This window comes from Ceratosolen solmsi, unplaced genomic scaffold (genome assembly GCF_000503995.2).
Source record: "Ceratosolen solmsi marchali unplaced genomic scaffold, CerSol_1.0 scaffold7, whole genome shotgun sequence".
Classification (NCBI taxonomy): Eukaryota; Metazoa; Arthropoda; class Insecta; order Hymenoptera; family Agaonidae; genus Ceratosolen; species Ceratosolen solmsi.
The window spans coordinates 17,621,414-17,643,583 of NW_011948413.1; the positions used below are offsets into that span (position 1 = coordinate 17,621,414).

Below are 22,170 nucleotides of genomic sequence, written 5' to 3' on the forward strand. Positions count from 1 at the left end.
TGCGTGTACGTACGTATAATAAATAATATTAACAAGTTTCTCATAATTTTTCTAATTTTATATAAATCAATAAGCATAAGATGTTAAGACTATTTTAATTTTTATCGGTTTTCATTGCTTGAATAATAATAGTTTCATTTTTTAATACAAAAATACATTTCCTGAATATATAATTTCAATAAATATAGTTTTAATATAAATTATTTTTATTGATTTTCCATAACGTTATAACATAAAATATTACTTGGCCTTTTCATAATCGATTCGCATTTTTAAATAATTTTTTGATAAAATTTCAATTGTTTATGGCGTCGACAATTAAATTTAACTAAAAACTACCAGAAATAAATTATTTATTTTATGAGACCTTATACAGACCTTATTCGAGAGGTAAAATCTAATAATTGTGTTATTGATGCTTAGACCATGCATATATAGTAATAGTACATTTCAATAAAATAAGTTATTGTCTAAATATAATTGATAATAGCAACTCTTTCATTAGATTAAAATAAATACGTATATTTATATATCTATACGGAAATAGAGAAGTAAGTTTTAAGATTTTTGTGCATTTGAGGTCGAAAGAGATTTTTAGTATATATCCAAACATAAAATTATGTTTTTGAAACGATAGTATCATTTGTGTTTTAATTTTTTACTAGCGATTGTCTAAACATTCATAGAGATGATTTGCAATTTTTTTTTTGGTTTAAAATTTTATAAAAAATAATTTATTTTATGACTTTACGTACTAAATAGTAGATGTAAAATGATCAACCTTCTTAAAATGGAATTCCATATCCATTGTTTGACAGTATTGTTTTTATAATTAATAATGTTCGTGATATTAAAATATATAATTTAAAGCGAGTGGAATCAGTTATTATAATTATTATTGATAAACGTAGAATTGAAAGGAATATCAATTATTAGGTTCATTGGCAAGTGCATTCTCTACATTTTATATTATATAACAATGCTTTACATATTTTTGAATAAATTGGGATCGCCGTTTGCATAAGTTGCACAATTAAATTATTGCTAATGAATAATACGTTACATAATGGAGTTGCAGGATGCTATAACGCGCGCAAGAAGTTTTATTACTAGTTATATTCATTGTTACATATTCAAATATCGCGAGTTTAGAGAATGGGTGCAAATTCCTCAAAAACATTAGAATTACTTGCAACATCAATAAAGTTGATTATATTTATATTATACATTTGTTTACATATTATTTTCATCGAGTATTTGATTTGAAATTCTCCTTCGTCCAGCGAAGGCTTATAAATCAACGTTTCATTATTTTTTCTCTATTTGTTCATTGATCTTTCCTACTTTTCAGACGTATTATCATTTTTGTACGTATTTTATTTCCGTGCTCAACTTCTATAATTTGTTGTTTTTAAATTATCAGATTTACGCTACAGAAAATAATTTATTATTACTGTAGAATTTCGTAGATAGCATTGATAGGTTTCTCGCGATTCACATTTTTCACTAATTTAAATTGTATATAAATTAGTTATTTTTTAAAATAATACGAGAATTTATTGTGTAGTGTTATAATGTCAATATTCTGTTATATTCTTTCACTCAAATGTAAGAATTTTTACTATTTTATTACAATCGTACAAGCAATTATAATATTTCAATAAAAGAACAGAATTTTAACGAAAAATTTTTTCCCTTATTCTCTTAAAATACATTCAAGCAAATAATATGCAAATTTTTAAAATAAATGTGAATTGTTTCAATTGCTGTGACAAATGTCTGAGTAATTGTTATTGAAAAATATAAGTATATTTGTATGATTGATTTTAAGAAATTTAAATATCAATTATACAAAATTTCTCTGGAAGTGAATATTTTTATTTAAATAGTATTGAAAAATCAATGAAAATTGGAATGTGATTTAGTTTGAATATTAAAAAATATATGTTTAATTGCAAGAGAGAATGTTTTTTTTTTTAATAATATAAAATATTTTTAATGTGTGTTTTGTTAATGTTTTAACTTTATGATCACAATGTTTAAATCTTTTAAAATAATTAACAATTTTTTTAAAAATAAATAATTGACTTTTTGTACTTTGAGAAGATGTATAAAATATTTTGTATTTTTTCGAAAATAATTTTCTAACAATTCTGGTACACAAAAAAATTTTTTTACTAATAAATTGAACAAAAAATTAAAAATCTAATTTTCAATAATTTAAACATTTTCGGTACATTACATTGTCATAAATAATTAATATTAGATTTATATTTAAGAGCTTTTTAAATGTTTCTTTTTAAATTTTTCCTGTTTAATCTACTTTCTTTTGAATAATAGCAGTATTTTTATAAGATTTGAAAATCGAAATGTGGTCATATCATAAATTAACAAAAAATCGTTATACCAAAGGAAATTTATACTTATTATTTATTTTTAAATAGATTTTTTGTATATGTGTATTTATAAAGTAATCTTATATTTATTTATTATTTTGCTTTTAGCTAAGCTATTTAATAATTATTGACGTTAATTATGCATAATTAATTTTTTTTTATACACGCATTTTAAGCATTTATGTTCGGTCATCTAGTTTACTGTTTCATGTTTTGAAATATTATGAATCTTGCAATAATACTTCTTTAGTTAACATATAAATTCTTATTCACTTAATATTTATATATATATATATATATATATATATATATATATTCGGAATGCATTGATTATATTATATGTTATATTGATATTAGATATTGCATTAATATAATATACTATATCAAATATTATAATTTAATATATATTATATGAATATTCGGATATGAGCTTTTGTAATATACTTAATATAAAACATGAATATAACGCAAACTATCAAAAAAAAGACACCTTGTAGGGGTATTAAATATGTGTGACCGAATTGAATTTATTGTTTGTAGAATAATAATAATTATAATAACAATAGTAACAACAACAATAATAATAATAATAATAGTGATAATAATAACACAAACAGTACTAATAAATAATAATAAATAATAATAATAATAATAATAATAATAATAAGGATAGTATGGTTGTAATAATAGTAGCAGTAGTAGTAGTGGTAGTAATAGTAGTGGTGTCGTGTAGTAGTTTTGTTGTTGTTTTTGCAGTAGTTGTACCAGTACATGTAATAGGGGTAGTGTAGTAGTAGTAGTATTATTGGCAGAGTAGTGTAGTAGCAGTAGTAATAGTAATAGTAATAGTAGTAATCATAATTCTTATAATTGCTGATTTATGTTAGTAGGTTAATTTTATAAAAAATGTGTTTAAGATTTTAGATAATTGTAAAATATTGTTCAAATTGTGAATTATTCAGTTTTTTAATATTCTTGGTTATGGGATCCATATAGTACTATTTATTTTGTAATCATAACTTTTTAAGATAATATTTCTTTTTATTAATATCACTATAACTTTTAATTCTTTTTCGTACTAAATTTTTACTCTGTATGACAATTACATGATAATTTAATGACAAATAAAGGCATAAATTAATAAAAATAAAATAATACATACTGTTTGTTAACTACTAAGTGAAATTTGCATGAATATCCGTTACTAATTTTTTATAATTACCCGCAACATATTTATATTTATATAATATGTGCTTTTATATTTGCCTTTTTTATATATTGATAAATTTATTATTAACTATAATTTCGTGTTTTAGAAAACTAATAAATATTAATACATTGTACAAATATATATTATTATAAAACATTTCTAATTATGCATTTAAATTTTCAAGTAATTATTTAATATTTAAAAGAATATGAATCAATTGCATTATTAGTTTCACAATTAATTTCCACAAACTTGAACTATTTTTATTTTCTTTGATGTATAGATTATTTATGAGATTCAATATTTCTTTTGTCTCAATATTATTCCGTATAAAACTTAATTATTAAACGTTAATTTGTCAGAAAGTATGAAAGGCAAACAAGAATGTGTAGATCTCTTGTGAATTCTATTGACCATTAACGAACTCTGTATTTCTATATATATATATCATAATCTAATAAAATAGAATAAAAGCACGTATATTCGCGTTTGAAATGAAAGAAAGGGGAGGAGAGAGAGAGAGAGAGAGAGAGAGAGAGAGTGAAGAGTGAGAAAGAAGTTAAAGAGAGAGAGATAGAGGAAGAGCAATGTGCTTATAAATAAACATTTTATCTCCATTCTTCGTGCTGTTGTCCATTTGTATAATGTTCACTTGACGAAAAGATCTTTTAAGGATGAGCAGATCGATGGTTCGCATGAATCACTTTGTTCATCTTCCTTGTTACCAGACGTTGTTGCTCCTCCGGTGATGTTGCTCGTGTCAGACAAATTATCGTTGGTAAACCAGGTTGTGACTTTACTGGTAGAACCACTCGCTGGACCACCTTTTGTTGGTTTTCCCGGTGACTTTCTCAAGGTATTTGTATTGTCCAAGGTTTCGCTTATCTCATTACTGACTCCACTACTTCTTAAAAATTCCTCGATAGCATTGCCTAAAATCTGAAAGTATAAAAAAACAAATTTTATTAATTTATTCACAATTTTTGGCTCTTATCTTACTAATTTAACCTCTTTGTATTAATTTTTTTTCTATACAATCAACGATGCAAGTATAATTTGAATGAAAAAAAAAATTAATAAACAATTCGAACAGTAAGTTTTACAAGTTTATTTTATACTTTAGTAATTTCTGCCTATTCCATTAAACGATAATTCACATGATTGCGCTGATTCGAATAATTTACAATGTTTAACTTTCGTAATTAGTATATGTGAAAAAGAGTAATAGATATACAAAAACTCACAGTGTATATGATCAATGTTTGAAATAATTTCTGGAGGAATTAAAATTATTATATTTTAATAAAAATAAGTATATGTATATTACATAGAACATAGGAAATAAAAAAAAATTAATTAAATCTATAACTGGCAACCATAATATGGTATACAAATGAATGCATCGTTGATCGAGTGCTAACAACTTTTAAGTAATTAATGAATAGTACTATTACGTAATTAATAATAATAATAATAATAATAATAATAAGTTTAAAGTAAGGTAATATATATATATATATACAATTAAATTAAATTTGCAATATTAATATTAATGTAATTGTAAAATGTACATAATATTAAAATTATAAGCAATATTTGGATTTTCTTATGATATCCATACATTATTATTATTAGAAAAATTATAAATTTCATTCGGAAATATAGCAGTATTAAAATATTTATTATAGAAAAATTCTATAATATATGATAGTTTTTGCTATTGTAGTTTGCGAATTAACTATAAGAATCTTATTGCCGTAAACCTACTACTGGCCATGTTTTTTAACATATTATACTTCCTTAGCCTAGTCTTATAAAAATCATTATTATAGACAGAAAATAATTCTATCTACGTTTCTCAAATAGCATCGAGAAAATTGTATAAACAACTAGTAATGGAATAAATTTTAATATACATCCTTTATATACGTTCAGTACAATTATCGAATTATTTACATAAGAAATTAGTTATTTTAAACTCTGTAAATGAATAAAATTGTTAATGTATGTTTTAACTTTTTCTGTAAAAGCTCGCAGGATTTTCAAAAATAAATTGCTTAATATTTTCTAAAATTACAAAGACTTAATAGAGTTATAATAAATTTTTTTATTATTATTTTTTTTTTTTTTATTAATTTGTATTTTATCAGAGATATGTATAATTGTAGTTTTCTAAAATTATATGTACACAATAAGTACCAAAGTGAATATTATGTAAAGTGAAAACTATCTTGAATCAGAAAATCCCGTTTCCATTAATAGAGAAAATATTGAAGGTATTGAAGTACAGGTTCAAGAGTCTTGTCATTCATGTTTACATAATATTTTACAAATTCAGCGACAGCAATAAAAGGTTAAAATATATAAGCACTCGTAGTGTATAAACAAGGAAATGGATAACACATAGTGTTGATGCATCGAGCAATTTTCCTAAACTTCTATGTTTAAATTGATTTGGGGATTGCTTAAGTAAAGCGAATAGTCAGCAATGTTAGATTCTATTTAGTAATTACGCTTCAAAGCTGATGGCTGATTCACGACTGATTACTTGTATAACTAATCTCATGTCCCTGTTCAAATATCCTATTGAGATTCACTATTGAGATAAAATCGATCTAATCACTTTCATGATAATATCATATGAAGCTAAATCTATTGTAGAGTGTACAGTGATATATCTATGTCATGGCATAGTTGGTAGTAAAAAGTTATTTTTTTATATGGTATTAGTAGATTAAGATTAATTACTAATTCTGAGTACCTTATAGGTTGATTATAAGTACAGATTTTAAATCCTATGACGTGAAAGATTTTTAATTTAATAATTTTTTAATAAAGTATGGTATATTAATTTTTTTTAATCCAAAAAGTTATATTAGCATTAAAAGAATTATAGAATTTCTAGTTGGAAAATTTAGTTCGAATTAGATTATTTTTATTTAATCGCACTTGTATTTGATAAGAAATTATATAATAAGGAACGAGTCATTAAGAGTCATTAAAAATCGAGTCCACAGTGAATTATAATGTGATCATATATTACAAACGTCATTATTGAATCTGAATTTTGAACATATATAGAATAGATCAAATATATGTGCACTTGAATAATAAAATTTCCTATATATATATTAAAGTAATAAAAATTCAAAATTCAATTTGAAATCATTAAATATAAAATTTGTTCTGCACTTTAATAAGGAAACGTATAAAAAATAATATACCGTGTATATTAAAATAATATATATATATATATATATATATATATATATAGATGTGTGTGTGTGTGTGCGTGTGTGTGTAGCAATATAATTACAGATAATAAAACAAATTAATCATGTCAAAAATGAATTTTTATATAAAAATATTAAAAACAAAATAGAATGTTTTTAATGGAAAAGTAAAAGAAAAACATTTAATATACATAATAATTTACTTAAGAGTAGAATAATTTCTAAAAAGTATTATAATAAAACAAATTAATCATGTCAAAAATGAATTTTTATATAAAAATATTAAAAACAAAATAGAATGTTTTTAATGGAAAAGTAAAAGAAAAACATTTAATATACATAATAATTTACTTAAGAGTAGAATAATTTCTAAAAAGTATTGCTCGAAAAACGTAAATAGTATAGATTTAGTGAAAATTATCAAAAGGCGTTAAAGATTTGTTAATCACGTAAATTAATTTTGCCAACAATAAACTTTAATCGAATTAAAAAAATTTTGATATTAGTTTAATGTCTCTTTGTTATAAAGTCTATTAGATAAAATTGGATAACTATTTCACAATTCATAATGTTTTATCATAATCGCACTTTTTTGAATTATTTGAAAAAATAAAAAATATAATTGTCGCGATTGTCAATATATTAAAATGTTGTTAAAAAGTTTGTGAAAAGTTTGTGGAACTGATATAAAGAAATTTTCAAGAGTATTAACTATGAAATAAATTAATTAATAATATCAGCATACAAAATTAATTAAAATGCCGTTATTTATGGCTTTTATATTAACCAAAAAACAAAAAACAAAAAACAAAACAAAACAAAACAAAAATAAAGTCCGTAATAGCTGCACGACAAAACTCGTTTCTTTCGATTTTTCCGCACAACAATGACCTATTAAAATTTTAATCAATCACACGCGTGTTCCTATGTAAAGCAGAGAGGATTGGAATATGCCATGTTCAAAGTATTTTAACACATCGTGATGTTATTTACCATGACCACGTAAATATCTATTAATAGTGCAACTAAACGAAACCTGTGCATCGACTTTGGTGCCGCTGGATCCATCCCAAACGACCTTGTGCCGCAGCTCGGCCTCGTCCTTCGTCGGCGAGGTCTTCGCGAGATTGTCCTTGATCAACTTCACTACTCTCGACTTCTCGAAATTTAAGCTGAGGGCCGCAGGGGCCGCGTCCGTGCTCCTTTGTTTTTTGGCCATTGGCTGGTGGCGCTTAACGAACCACGACGACGGCGACATTGTCGAGGGATTGGCGTCGCCCGAGCCCTTGGACGTCCCTGTGGCACCCGACTGTTTGCCCTCGTTGCACTCGTTCAGTATTGAGACGTCAAAGCTGTTGGACCGATTGCTTTTCAGTCTGCGCTCAAATGATAAAACAAGCCATTTATTCGGATATGGAGCTTTCGTCCAACTTGAATCACTATCTCTCTCTCTCAATTATTGCAATAAGAATCGAATCGAATATCTCTTTCGGCTTCGGTCCTGCATCACCGCGTGCTATTCATTTTCGCTGATAAATTTTTTACTTTGAGTATTACATACACACGCCTCATAAATATTGAACATTATAATATAATGTTTGATATAAATTTTAAAACCATTAATAAACAATAATCTATTTTATATTAATAGATTTTATTCAAAACAAGCATACCGGGAGAGCATATACCAATGAGGTTTTTAGCTTGAAATAATTAATTTCTATAATTTGTTAATTTAATGAATTTAATTTATATTTAATATATTTATACATTCTATTAATGTATTTGTTACGAGTAACGATTTTTGTTGTCTTTTATATTTTATTGGCTTTAAATTTTTCTTATAGTATAGTACTTTAAGAAAAATAAACTTAAAAATAATTTAATTTAACTTAATTTCACTTATAAGTTACAAAATAATATATTTATAGCTATCGATGCACGAATATAGATTTTAAGCTAACACACGTATTCAAATGTTTTCAATATAATTATTTATTAAGTTTTACAATGTCATTTTACATTTAATTATTCCATTAGTCTTATCATTATTTGGCAAATTAACAGTCATAACAAAATTATTATTGAAAGTTAATTGGTGGTGTGAAAGAGTACTTGATTTTGTTTTCACTCTCAAAAATATTCAGCATTGCTTCTTCTTCCTCTTTGTTGAAGTGTTTAATTAAAAACATTTAATTAAAAAACAAAAGATTCTCTTTTCTTAATTAACTAGTAAATACTACATATATATATATATATATATATTTTTTTTTTTAATTGTAATTCTTTGTTGCTTTATAATAAAATACAAGTTTATGGTTTATCGAATAAATTATGGTTATTATCGTAGATAAATATTTATAAATTATCCAAATTTTTACTCAAATGCTTTTTCTCTACTTACAAACAGATGAATACACTAATTTGATCAATATTTTCGATACGGTGATTATAAGAATAATTAATATGTAATAGTATTATAACATATAGCCGATTATATTATATCGAACGACACAAATTGTAAATCGTATATTACGCTTATATTATTTATCATACCTTTATTTATTAGAAGTATAATATTTTGTTAATTTTAAATGAGAACAATTTTTTCGCAGACTTATTGCAAGTAAAGAAGATTCTCGAATTAGGCCGGAAACATTCACCTGTTTCTCTTTTGCTCGATCGTCTTTGTAGCAGATGTCGAGGACTTGCTGTCATCGTCCTCGGTGCCGCATCTGTCGATCTCCGTGGCGGACGAGGTGAGCGAACTAAGAATCGATATAAGGTCGGTATTGGTGCACACGATGCCTGTTCTCGGCGGTACAGGGGGCGGTACCCGGGGTGGCATCTCCGAGGCGCGTCTCCGTGTCGGCACCGCTGGGATCGTCGTCAGGGCGAAATCCGAGTATCGCCGAGGTTGGTACTGTGTATATCTCTGCGTGCACCCGGAGCTGTTGCCTTCGAGGGGCTGCACCTCGCACACGCGCTCTCGGGATGGTGTCTTCCACATTTTTAGCCGCACCTATGTGGAGGCACATTGGATCGTTATTATATCTCGGTAAGTTTTTGTTTGTATCGGGGAGCTTCCGTTTCGTGCTTTATTTCAGTGTTAAATAAAAGGAAAAAACAAACAAACAAAAAGAATCATAGTACTGCCTATGACACAGACGTTCATGTTTCGCAGAAACTTTTATTGGAACTGACTACTTAGAATTAACGTTTTCGACTTTGCATTGGAAATCCCATTTATTTAAATTAGCGTTCAGCTGTATAGTTGGGTTATTGTAATTAAATCATTTTATAAAACTATAAAATCCACCACCGAAAGTAATCTCGAATGTTCGAGTGCTTTGGCTGTGATAATTTTGTAGCAGAAATTCAATTTCACCTTTGTGTTCACATGCACGTAATACATTATTATGAATATTTATGCGAACAAAGGTCAAACGTCCACGAATTGTTAACAAATTAAAAATAAGTTCCTAGCGCTTTCCTTTGTTGCGCAATACACCAATACCTACGATTAAAGCAGCTTTTTCAAATTTAAATTACATAAATATCCAGCAATTAAAAATTCTTCATTTATCATAAACACTAATTTATTAATTAAAATAGAAGGGTATGTTTTGGTTTTTAAAAATGTTCTTTCATCTTCTCAATGAGATTTCAATGGCTCGTCAACGCCGTAATTTTCTCGCAAGTATTTTACTTGTCATCGAATACATAAATTCCTAATTTTTTTTTCAATATTTCAGGTGTTCATCATAATCGCCAGTTTACCAATATTTGCATTAAATTTAGGCCAATTATATTAATGTCCACAATATCTTCTCAATGCTCGATCACAAATTTAAATATTTCCTTGAGCCTTATTGTTGGCTCATCATTATTACGTACGGCAAACAATTACAATTAAAAACGATTGAAAGAATATTAGAATCCAATAAACATTACTCTCCCGTCGCACTTTTAGTAAAGGAAAAAAGAAACATTCCGTTCTGTCTCAACGACGTCTTAATATGAGAATTGATTGACATATTGAGCTGCAAGCACCAGCAGCCCCACGACAAATTACAATTTCAACCGAACCGTCCAATCTCGATTGGAGGTCGAGTGGAAGATCAGCGAAAGCAGTCACGCGCTCGTGAGCCAACCGGACGATTATAATATCCGACTCTCACCTTCCTAGCCGCCTTTATCTCGGCGATGTCGTCCATAATATCCAGCTGCAAGTTGTGGGTGCTGCCGCTGTTGCTCGGCGGTCCGGACGGTAAACCGGCTGCGGAGTCGCGCCTACTCGCCAATATCCTCGTGGCTCCGCCCATGGGGAAGGCGGCGATTGACTCGCGGCGATTGCGCCCGAAGAGAGTCGCTGGCACCCGGGATATGGTAACGACAGAGTGTCGTCGGCCGCCTGGCTGTGGTGGCGTCGACTGTGAGAGCGTCGCCAGGAAGGCGGCTTCCCTTGGTGATGGCCCCGAGCCCTCGCCCCCTCGCTCGCTCAGCCGACGTACCTGCGGGTGATGACGAAACAGAGGGGTGGCTGGAGGGATTTATCGTTTTATTTTACTTTCGAGGCGACTGGTGAGCGCCTGCCGGCGCCCTTTTGCGTATTAGGCGCGCAATTAATCTTCTGATTCGTTTCTTGCGGGATGCTAAGATACGTTTGCAGCACTCGCGCGAGCTCGGCACGACAAAGTTCATTTTGGTGTTTCCTCGGCGGAAGTTTTAATTACTTCCTTGACTAATTCGTGACTATAACTTTCGAGTCGATTTCTCTATTATTAAGCCACTTCGGTTCTAGTATTTTTTTTTGTTTTGTTTTTTTTTTTGTTTTTTTTTTTGTTTTGTTTTTTTTTTGTTTTTTGTTTTTATGAAACGCGTATCGATCTCTACGCGAGCTATGTATTTTCCTATTGATCATGCTTATTCAATTAGTTCCATGGGATTAGAACGATGATTCTGAGTTGTTCTTTTTCTAAATTATTATCGAGTCTGTATTTCCGCTCAATCTTACGTATAAAAAACTGCGTATAAACTACTTACGTATAAACAGTGGCACTGGTGTGAGCTTAATAAATGAAAAATGCTATTAAAATTTATTAATACAAATGAATCGAATTAATTTTCAGCAAAACTGCACTTATTTAGGAAATGTGGCATGATAAATTGTCATGAGACTCATTTGGCTCGCCAAGATAATGTAATATATCGAGGTAATTGCTAAGTTTTATACTATTTCATACTTGTTACATTACTAGAGTATTTTAATGTTTCTCGGCGCTCAAGGCAAAATTGAAAACGATCAAACTCTTTCGATAAAATTATCCTCAGTGTCGGATTATTGAATTTTAAATTTTAAATGAAATACTTTTCTATAAAGCTAAAATTCTCTTTTATCAAAGAATTACTACGAGGTTTGTCAATTAAAGGCAATTTCTTTGCGTGCCAATTTAAATTCACGTATAAATTTTATGTAGTATTTAGATAACATTGCTCATCGATGCATATTATCTATGTTAATTTTATATTTTACTGACTAATAAAATTCCTAATAAGTAATATCAGTATACTGACTTGTATTAAATAAAACAGCTAATCGCTGGCCGCTACTTTATATTTTAAAATAAATGTATTAAATTCAATTTGTTATAAAGTAGGGGATGTTTCGAGCGAATGGATTGACAAAATTTGACTAGAATATATAAGTGATTTTGTATGAGTCGATTTTTTTTTTTTTTTTTTTTTTTTTTTTTTTTTTATAAAATGTGATAAAACATTTTATCTAATTATTGTATGAAACTTTCAATCGAGCTTCAACAACAACATTTTACAATAATTATAAAAATTATAAAAGAATTATAATTATAAATCTTATATTAATAAGAAAGATTTTAATTAACGTTCTAATATGCCTAAATGTTTCATAAAAATTTCAATCGACGAATTTTAATTAATAAAGTAACATTAACTCGAACACTATATAATATTATTATAAACACTATTTCATATAAATTATAAATAATTTACGTTAAATGGTAAATAAACAAAAGTATAAGGAAGGTAAAATTTACCGAAGCATACACAATTGTAGTTAGAAAATTATTAGTTTTTATTACTTTAAATTAGTTTTAATTTTTACTTTCATTTCAGTTTTAATTATTTTAAAATGTGATGCATTATTATATGCATGAAAATTTTGATCGTTGAATTTCATTAAAATTTTGTTTTTTCAAATCTAATCGTCCAAATTAGTATAAACGGTTGTTCATTAAGTATTTTCATATTTTTTCGCTCAGAATGCATTTTTTAACTACATAATTTGAAAATTGAATTTATTTCAATTTCTTTTGTCATTTTTATGATTGACGTATAAATTTATTTACATGACATTTTAAACAAATTTCGTGTTTCACTATCATTGTCAACACATTTGAGAAGTATAATTATATCAAGTTTTGTTTTTGTCAGTGATACATTATTTGAAATTGTTATTGCACATTGCAATGAACGTTGCAACAATAATGCTCGAAATTATAATTATCAGGTGTATAAAAAGGAAAATTTAAAAATCACTATAATCATTCGTATAATATATATGTAATATGATGATAGATGTAATATGTTTAATTATATTTTTCTTTACATTGATCCCGATGTTTATTAAAATTAATTTAGTCGAAAGAATTATGCATCTCATTTTAGTATTCGATGTTTAATTTTTTCACATTATTAATCTGTTTTTAAATTTAAATTTTTAATTTGTTTCTTCAAATTGTATATTAGTATTTAGTATATTAGAAATTTAGTATATTAGTGTAATTAGTATTAGTATATCTTTTATTGTATATTAATTTTATTTGGTTAAAAAAAATATAATGTAATTTATTAATTCCATTTGAGAAAATTGGAGTGAAAATTTACTTGAAATTATTTTTTAATTGTTAAAAATTTAAAATATCCCATAGTTTTCTTACCATAAAAAAAAATACTTAAACGCAATTGAAACGAAAAAATTTTATATGTTTTCGTCAAAAATACTTACAAATTAGTTTCTCGAGTCACATTGCATAATTCTTTCTTATCGTTGTTTTGCTATTACTAGAAAACAATAACACTCAATATTATTTATCAAGTAAAATTAACTAATCGATCGTCGATTAATTCGAGTGCCCCTCATGATGGCTGATAAGTCCATTAACACTAGTTCTTTTTTCGATCAAATGACGATCAAATTGTATCTCACATTTACCTAGTGCACCTTCAAAATGTCAGCCACTATGAGACTTATTACATAAGTCGCCTTTCGTATTATTGAAAAATAGTATCGAAGACATGATGAACATTGGGAAATAAGTAGAAATTAAGCTTTATAAAGGCGGACGCTCCGATGCGTCGTCGTAACTGCAATGCGTTTCACCACGTCGCGCGATCAACTGGCCACTAATGATTTACAGGTCGCAAATAAACCCGGAAGTGGTGATGTAACTCACCTGAGAAGCGGTTATGCCAGTGGTGCACTGAGGCGTAGGTAGCGAGTGTTTACGCGCCTCTCGCCAAGGCGACAGCAAATAGGGATTGAGGGAGGGTGAGTCGGGATCAAGGCAACGTGGCGGTGACTCGTTTCTGCGTCTCTCCGCTTCCTCTTCGCCCAAGGTACTCTCCTCGACGACGATCAGCGGTTCCCCGGCACCGCCGCTCCCCGACGAGAGGCTCGATGAAAAAGATTGCCGCCTCATCCTTGTGTTCGCTCTCTCTCTCTCTCTCTCTCTCTTCCTCGTGCACGTGCTACCACTAACGCGCTCGTTCTTTATTTCGTCCGCTCGGCTGGGTCAACCAGCTATCGCGTTAGAATTTTTTTCCTCGTTCTTGACTGCTGAAACATCAAATTGTTATTTTTAAATGCAAATCTGGCGTAGTCGAGTTTTTGGGTATTGTTGAATTTTATCAGCCGACAGCTTTATATCGGCAAGGGTACCGATAACATTAGCAATAAAATTTTAAACTATCGTATTAATTGAGATTTTTATTTCAATTTTCTTTTTATAGTGATAGGTAACTAATAATTTATCATTCGATAGTAAGTAGAAGTGGTTAAGTAATTAGGATTTTCTTAATTTTCGTCTACATACATTATTAATTTACTAAATGCCAATTGGGGGGGGGGGCTATTTTAAACATAATATATCTATTTTTTAATAAACTTGTTGTTTATAAATAAACATACAATTTCTAAGTAGTTCTGGGCATTTGTTAAAAATCAAGCGTAAAGGGTGAAAGTATCGGAGTTTATCGTATATAATAAAGATTGAACGAAATATCGTAAAACTTAATATAAAGTATGGTTTTTATAGTTCAACATTGAACGCTGATAAAACATATATTATTTTTAATTAATGACAGAATCCTTTATAAATAATAATTAATATTATTTTTGCTCAAGCTTCGAAGCTCTATGCAGTTATATATATATATTTCATTATAAATTTCTTTTCAAAATCTATATATAAAAAATGTATTGTGCAATTCATTGTTAGTGACAAAAAAATCTATGATCAATCATTTCGATGTCAGTGTTGTATTTTATAATCACTACAAACTTTACTGTAACTATCACAATCTTAAAACTTTCTAACATTAACGATAAAATAAATGTACAATAAAAAAACGAGTACTCTCATTTAGCAAAATAAACTTTAGTCTGATGAGATCTAAATTGAATTTCCGACTAAAAATCCATTTCAAGATTTTAATAGCCTTATGCAGAGTTTGTAATTTTTATATTAAATACTCTTGAAAAGATCATCCTTCAAATTAAAATTTGTTCTTGATTTTTAAAATATTGTATAGTAGACGTTCCGATAAAAGATTATTGAATTATATTTAAAATATACTTTAGCAATAGTAATGAAATATATTTAAAGTATGGTGAAAATTAGTTTGAATTTAAGATTAAAATTACACAGTTCATGTATAGAATATACATGCGGAGAAACATAAATATTATGAGTAATAAAGTGTAATAAAGTAAATAATTGCAACTCTTTCTACTGTCTCCTCCTACTGTGCACTCTTTCTACTTAATATCAAAGTAATTATGTTGTATTATTTGAGATTATGACATAGAAAAGTAAATTCTCATTTTATATTTAGATTGTATCTCTGTAGCATAAATAGATTAGTTCTGTTGCTTTAGTTTCAGAATATTTTATAAGATACCAATTTAGATTTACCTACTTCACCAATGCATTGATGAATTTGAAAATTCATATTTAGCAAATACAGTCTTTTAATTTCCTTTAAAATTTCAAATAAATTACAAACATGAAAAATTTCATAGAAACAACTAAATAATACACTCTTTGTCTTTTAAAATAAATTAAAACCTTTTTGGATTATATGAATTTTTTGGTAATTCGCTAAACGCACAAAATACAAAAAATAAAAAAATATTAATTTATTTTAGGAAAGCATTTATTACAAATCTTATTGAAATTTCGTTTATAATTGAACAAAAATTTCAGTAAACTAATTTCAAATTATTGAATTCTATAGATTAATAGCATCAGCTATTTTTTAAAAATATATATCCCAATAAAGAAAAACGTAATAGAGTTAAAGTCAATTTATAATTATTACAGTAAAAATAGTTCTTATTTTCTTTTTAATTGTAGATGTATATTTATTGAATGTTTGCATATTCGTGTTAATGCATATTTATATTAATTTTTTATCAATATATCAATGGTGATATTATTTAACAAGGATTAAGTAGATGATAAATTCAACGATTGGCGTTAAAAAAAAATCATTGATTTATCTTACGAAGTCAAACAAAGAAGCTTGTAAATCTTATAGATCTATAATACTTGTTTGATATATAAGCTGACAGTTAGGGTATATATAATCGTTAGTTTACTTTACTTGATAATACATTACGATATATAATATATTTATAATGATACTAATTTTAAAATTAGAATAACAAAAAAGGGCATTTTATTTTTCGACTTCACAATGTTTTTCTTAAATTTTTTAATTCCAAATGTAGATTTGAAAACAGTTATAAAAAGAACATTCAAAAGTATTTCAAATAATAATTTTTTAAAAACTTATATTACATTTCGATTAGTTACGTACTTTTCTTCTTCTCTTTAAAAGTTTATAGAGTTATGGGATTACTTATATATATATATATATATATATATATATATATATATATATATAGACAATTTTTTCTAACAATTAAGATGTTTTGCAGTTACTCGGTATCACTTTTTTTAACTTACAATTACATGTTATGTTTTCTGACTTAAATATATTTTAAAACATTAAATTTTGAATTTAATGCGATTAAAGCTTGTAATGAAGAAATATCGACATTACCTTACTTATGAAAGGTGATGAATATTCGCTGTTTCATTTTAACGTTTTCTCTGATCTGAAATGCGGATGCCAACGCCAATATCATACTCCCTCTCTTTCTCACTCCCTCCCCCGCCCTCTATTTTCAACGCTTACATTTTATACATAGAAAATGGAAATTGCTTTTATTATATAAAAAACATGCGTCTAGTATTACTGTTGCATATAGTGAAGCTTTGCTCTTTTACTAGAAACGTTACATGTCAGTTTTATATACTTTAACTCGGAGTGACTACGTTTTCTTTTATCTTTATGTCATCGTTTATCCTTATCATTTAATTTCACTGAATTTCATTCCTTTGTAAATTAAGCAAGTTTCTTTTCATCTCTTTAACTTATCATTTTTTCATTTATTGTTTTTCTATTAAATGTTCACTAGTATAATTCAAATACATTTTCTTAAATATATTTAAGTGGTTATTAATGATAAAAAGTAAACTATCATTTAAATAAGTGGAAATTTTGATTCAGCTAAATGTCGTAGTATTGCAAAGATTTTCTTATTAATTTGCATGTACTTAAGTTTTGTCTATACAAATGTTTTGTCACTGTATTTCTGAATTTCTTTTAAAAAGTATATAAGTGTTTAAGAATATTTATTTTTATCGATTAAAGACGATTTACAAATAATAGTTTGGAATAGTTTATTTGGAAGTAATTTATAATAAAATATAATAATATAATAATATAATTGTATTTCAAAATATCTATTACAAAAATTATATGTTAATTATATAACAGTTATAACATCAAAACTATTATTACTAAGCTCTTCAAAGTCTTTCATTCTGATATTTTATTGTCATACATTTCTTTGTACAAATCTTCTACTTATTATTTTTGAGTCTTCTTATACTTTTTTACGAAACATTTCATTATGGAATATTACTGTTATTAAATGCGTATCTTTTTTATTTTACGTAGTCAAAGTACATAGAATAATAGAAAATAAATGCTGATGTACTTTTTAATTCTTTTTTTTTTAAATTTATGATTTTATTTGTTTTATTCAATCTATAAGTAGTTGTGAATTATATTAGAACGCGGACTCATTTTAATAATTTTTATCAATTTCAATTTTTCTTATTAAATTTGAATTACTTCTTACACAAAAATATGATATATAAAAAAATTGACAAAGTTCGACCAAACTATTTTGAAATAATATTTCACAACAAATAGTTACTAAAATTATTATTTTGTTTTTTGTCAAAACAAAAATTGTGATTTCTAACGAATCTCTAATGAAAACTGAATTATTAAAATTAATACTAAACATTACATTTCTGAATTTAATCTCTATAATTAAACGTACATATTTATTAAAGTTTGTTTAATCTTTCAAATTTACAATTTGACAATTTAGTTGCATAAGCAGGTCTCGTTTTCCATTGTCAACTACATAAAGAAACTTATTTATTTTTAAATAAGATTCCTTATAATATCAGTTCAGTTTCAACTTTTTAAAAATATTTTAAAACATACATTATGTCTATTTCTATCGACATAATATATTTAAAAAATAGATGTATAATTTTATTAAAGACAATTATTTCCATTCATATGCTTATATAAATATTACAATAAATTTCAATATTATACGTATATTATTTTGTTAATACGTAGTTTCGTTTCATATTTATAATTAAAATAATGTAATCATTTTGTTGGATAAAATATTTATCTTTTATGTCCTTTATATATATATATATATATATATATAATAGAGGCTTATTATTATAGAGTATATAGAGGCTTTTTAAAAAGTAAATTAAATAATGAATTTATACATTATAATTTTTATTGAATATTTTACAAAAGTTCAGCAAACGGAGAAAAGTAATTTAATATGTAAAAAACAAAATTTTTCTCAGAAATATGATATGAAATTCTATTTACAGAGTTATTTATTTACAATTGCTTTTATTTGCAAATGAAAATAATTATTGTATAGCTGAAACGTAATATAAGTATAACTTATATACTTTCGCATCTTATTATATGTAATCATATTGAGAATATGAAACTCAAAATAAAAGCATAAGATTAATGGGATGGAAAAGACGAAGGAAAGTAAGTAATAGGATAGGGAATAATAATTTTTATTTGGAGTTCGTTCGTCTAACAGGTGTATCTGAAAATGTAGAAATATTTTTTTTATTAGATCTTGACTTATTTAGGTCTCATTCAAACTTCTAAACGACTCACTGATTGACACTTACTTTTTTAAAGTGTTGAATGATTTGCACAAAAAAAAAACAGCTTGGAAGGTTGGCGTCATCAATTCGTAGTCATAAAACACGCGCGAATGATCGAACATGCGCATTAAAAAGTATTAAAGGCTTATAATAAATTAAACAGTATTAGTGGATGTTATGATGGGTGCTGCATATATCATCCGGTAAGTTTTGTATTTGAATTATAGTGCGGATAGTAGAAGTAGTAAATCAACTTCTGTTTTGATGTCCGACATTGCAAGTGTAACAGATAAGTTCATATATATATATTTAAGAATAGTAATAATACATTATATTATATTAGTCTAATGCTATAATTTTTACGTAAAATATTATTATCACGATGTATTTAGTAATGTAATTTACATTAATTCATTATTACTATTATATATAGTTAACCATAGTATTTTTGTGAGATTTAAAACGTTTAAAGAATCATAACTCGATAATAATTTTTTAACAGTCGTCAAATATTTAATGTTTATTCAATTTTAAAACTCTCAGAGATTGGTCATTGAGAGGAGAAAGGAATCAATTTGGAGAGTTTGAACTGATTTTAATATTCTTTTTTGGCCGATTTCGGCATTTCTTACTGATATAAACCGATCTATTTGCGGTATAGTTAAGGTATAAAACATAGTATAGTGTTAAATAGTTATAGTGATTGAATAAATATTACTATTGTAGATTTTTAACTTTTGTATTGTCACGTCAGTCATTAGGGAAATTTTCATGCTATATATTGATGCTAAATGATAAAAATAATGATTGTCGACAATTGTTTTTTTAGTCTTCACATATAAGAGTGTTACTTTGCGTTTTGCTTGTGATAATATTTTAATATTCAGCTATATAATGCAAATACATAATATTTATGCACATTTGATTTTGGACTTTTTTAGAATCAATTGCCAAATAGATGCTGTCATTGACTCGAAATTATATTAATACATACTGTTTGTTATTTGCCGTATTTGAATTTTATTATATCAATGCTTATTTTTGGCTTTTGTTTATTTTATCAAAAGATCGAGAGAGCCACGGAATCTGGCGTTCTCATACTAATTGTTCATTGAATTCTTTGGTGAATCCGTAAGATTTATATCTTTAATCAGTATCATTGTCTCTCTCATTCTTCATTTATGTTTTTTCCGTCTATTTTTAGATACATGGTTATGTCAATGTATATTTTTCGATACTTTATAGTCGATAATAGAACAGTTCAATGATACTTTCAGTACTGTGATTACATTGCTATGATTTATTCTTACATTTTATTACTTCACGGTACATTGAACTTTTATAATTTTAATTCAATGGTGCATAGTTAAGTCGACAATTCTGGTGTACTTATTTGCGCATCTCGAGATGTCCCTGAATAGAATTCATTCGTTATTTAAATTTTTGAACTACTAAATTTTAAGACTTCGCCTCTTTAAAATCATTTAAAAAAACTATACATTCTTTTATTATCTTAGATAAACTTATTTTATTTAAAAAATTTTACTTCATAAATGAATTTAAGAAATAAAGTTTTTAATTATATCCTATTGTTTTTTTCTATTCGATTAACGGCCAATTCGTTCGATTTTCTTCTTTGTTAGATGGCTTTGTAGTAAAATTCTCACTCAGTTATCAATCATATAATACCTCGGAGAATTGCAATCGAATTTACGAAACTTTAATATTTTTCTTTATTACAAATACTTCTCGTTATATATATATATATATATATATCGAATGCTGTTTTATTATATTTGTAGACAAATATATAAATTTTCAAATTACCTCAATTACTCAAAATTTTGAACGGTTTATACAAAATAATCATTGCAATGTACTGGAATGAGAATATTTTATATTTTGCCAAATAATTTTCAAGAATAAAGGTTATTCTAATAATTATTTGATTTATATATAAGTTTAACCATCCGCTTTGAAATATTAATCTCTAAAAGCCCCAATCTACATACAGATAAAATTTGTTAAAATTCATTTTTCTAACGAGTCAAATTTATCTTAACAGTCGCCTTAAGCGTTTACTTATATTATATCGACTATTATATTTAATTATTTCTAGTTTGCATTATAGTTTCTACTATCGGCACGTTATCTAGAGGAATATCGATATCGATCATTATTAAGTTTTTCCACGTAATTTAGCATTCCAAATCATTTAAAGTACAATATTACTATAATTGTTCATACGTATTGTCAAATATATTTTATTTAGCAATTTATCCCAATATTATTACGTGCATTTTTTATATTATTATAATATTCAACAAATAATTTATTAGAGATTTTAAAGAATAAAAATAGATTTTGTATTGTAAATTGAAGTTCTATGCTTTTTGGCTTGCATAAATAATGTTGGAATGTTTAGATTTCTTATACTTTGTATTCTTTTCCTATTGAAGCTCATTCTCAATGTTTCTTTCAAGTTTTTTCGCTCGATTGATTTCTTTAAGAATTCGCTTATCTTTTAATTTTTTGTAATCTTATTTTGATCTCATTTTGACATTAGAGACTTCATGTGAATGTTTTTTCATTTTCTGAACATACTTTCTGATGCTCTAAACAATGTATATCAAAACTTATAATAATATAAAAATAAGAAATTGTATGATATTATTTTTGCAATTATGATCTATTCCCATTTGGTATTG

At 26.5% G+C, this 22,170-nt stretch overlaps 1 protein-coding gene across 1 annotated transcript in view; it reads right to left on the minus strand.

Moving 5' to 3' along the window:
• Window positions 1–4,206: 4,206 nt before the first annotated feature.
• Window positions 4,207–22,170, minus strand: part of LOC105367591 (uncharacterized) — a 91,988-nt gene continuing 74,024 nt past the window's right edge. The window contains exons 2-6 of the mRNA XM_011506359.1: window positions 14,333–14,715; window positions 11,021–11,353; window positions 9,503–9,861; window positions 7,876–8,215; window positions 4,207–4,545 (exon numbers count right to left, since the gene is read on the minus strand). Coding sequence (XP_011504661.1) covers window positions 4,255–4,545; window positions 7,876–8,215; window positions 9,503–9,861; window positions 11,021–11,353; window positions 14,333–14,578 — 1,569 coding nt within the window. The 5' untranslated portion in view covers window positions 14,579–14,715 and the 3' untranslated portion in view covers window positions 4,207–4,254. The remainder of the gene's footprint in view (window positions 4,546–7,875; window positions 8,216–9,502; window positions 9,862–11,020; window positions 11,354–14,332; window positions 14,716–22,170) is intronic.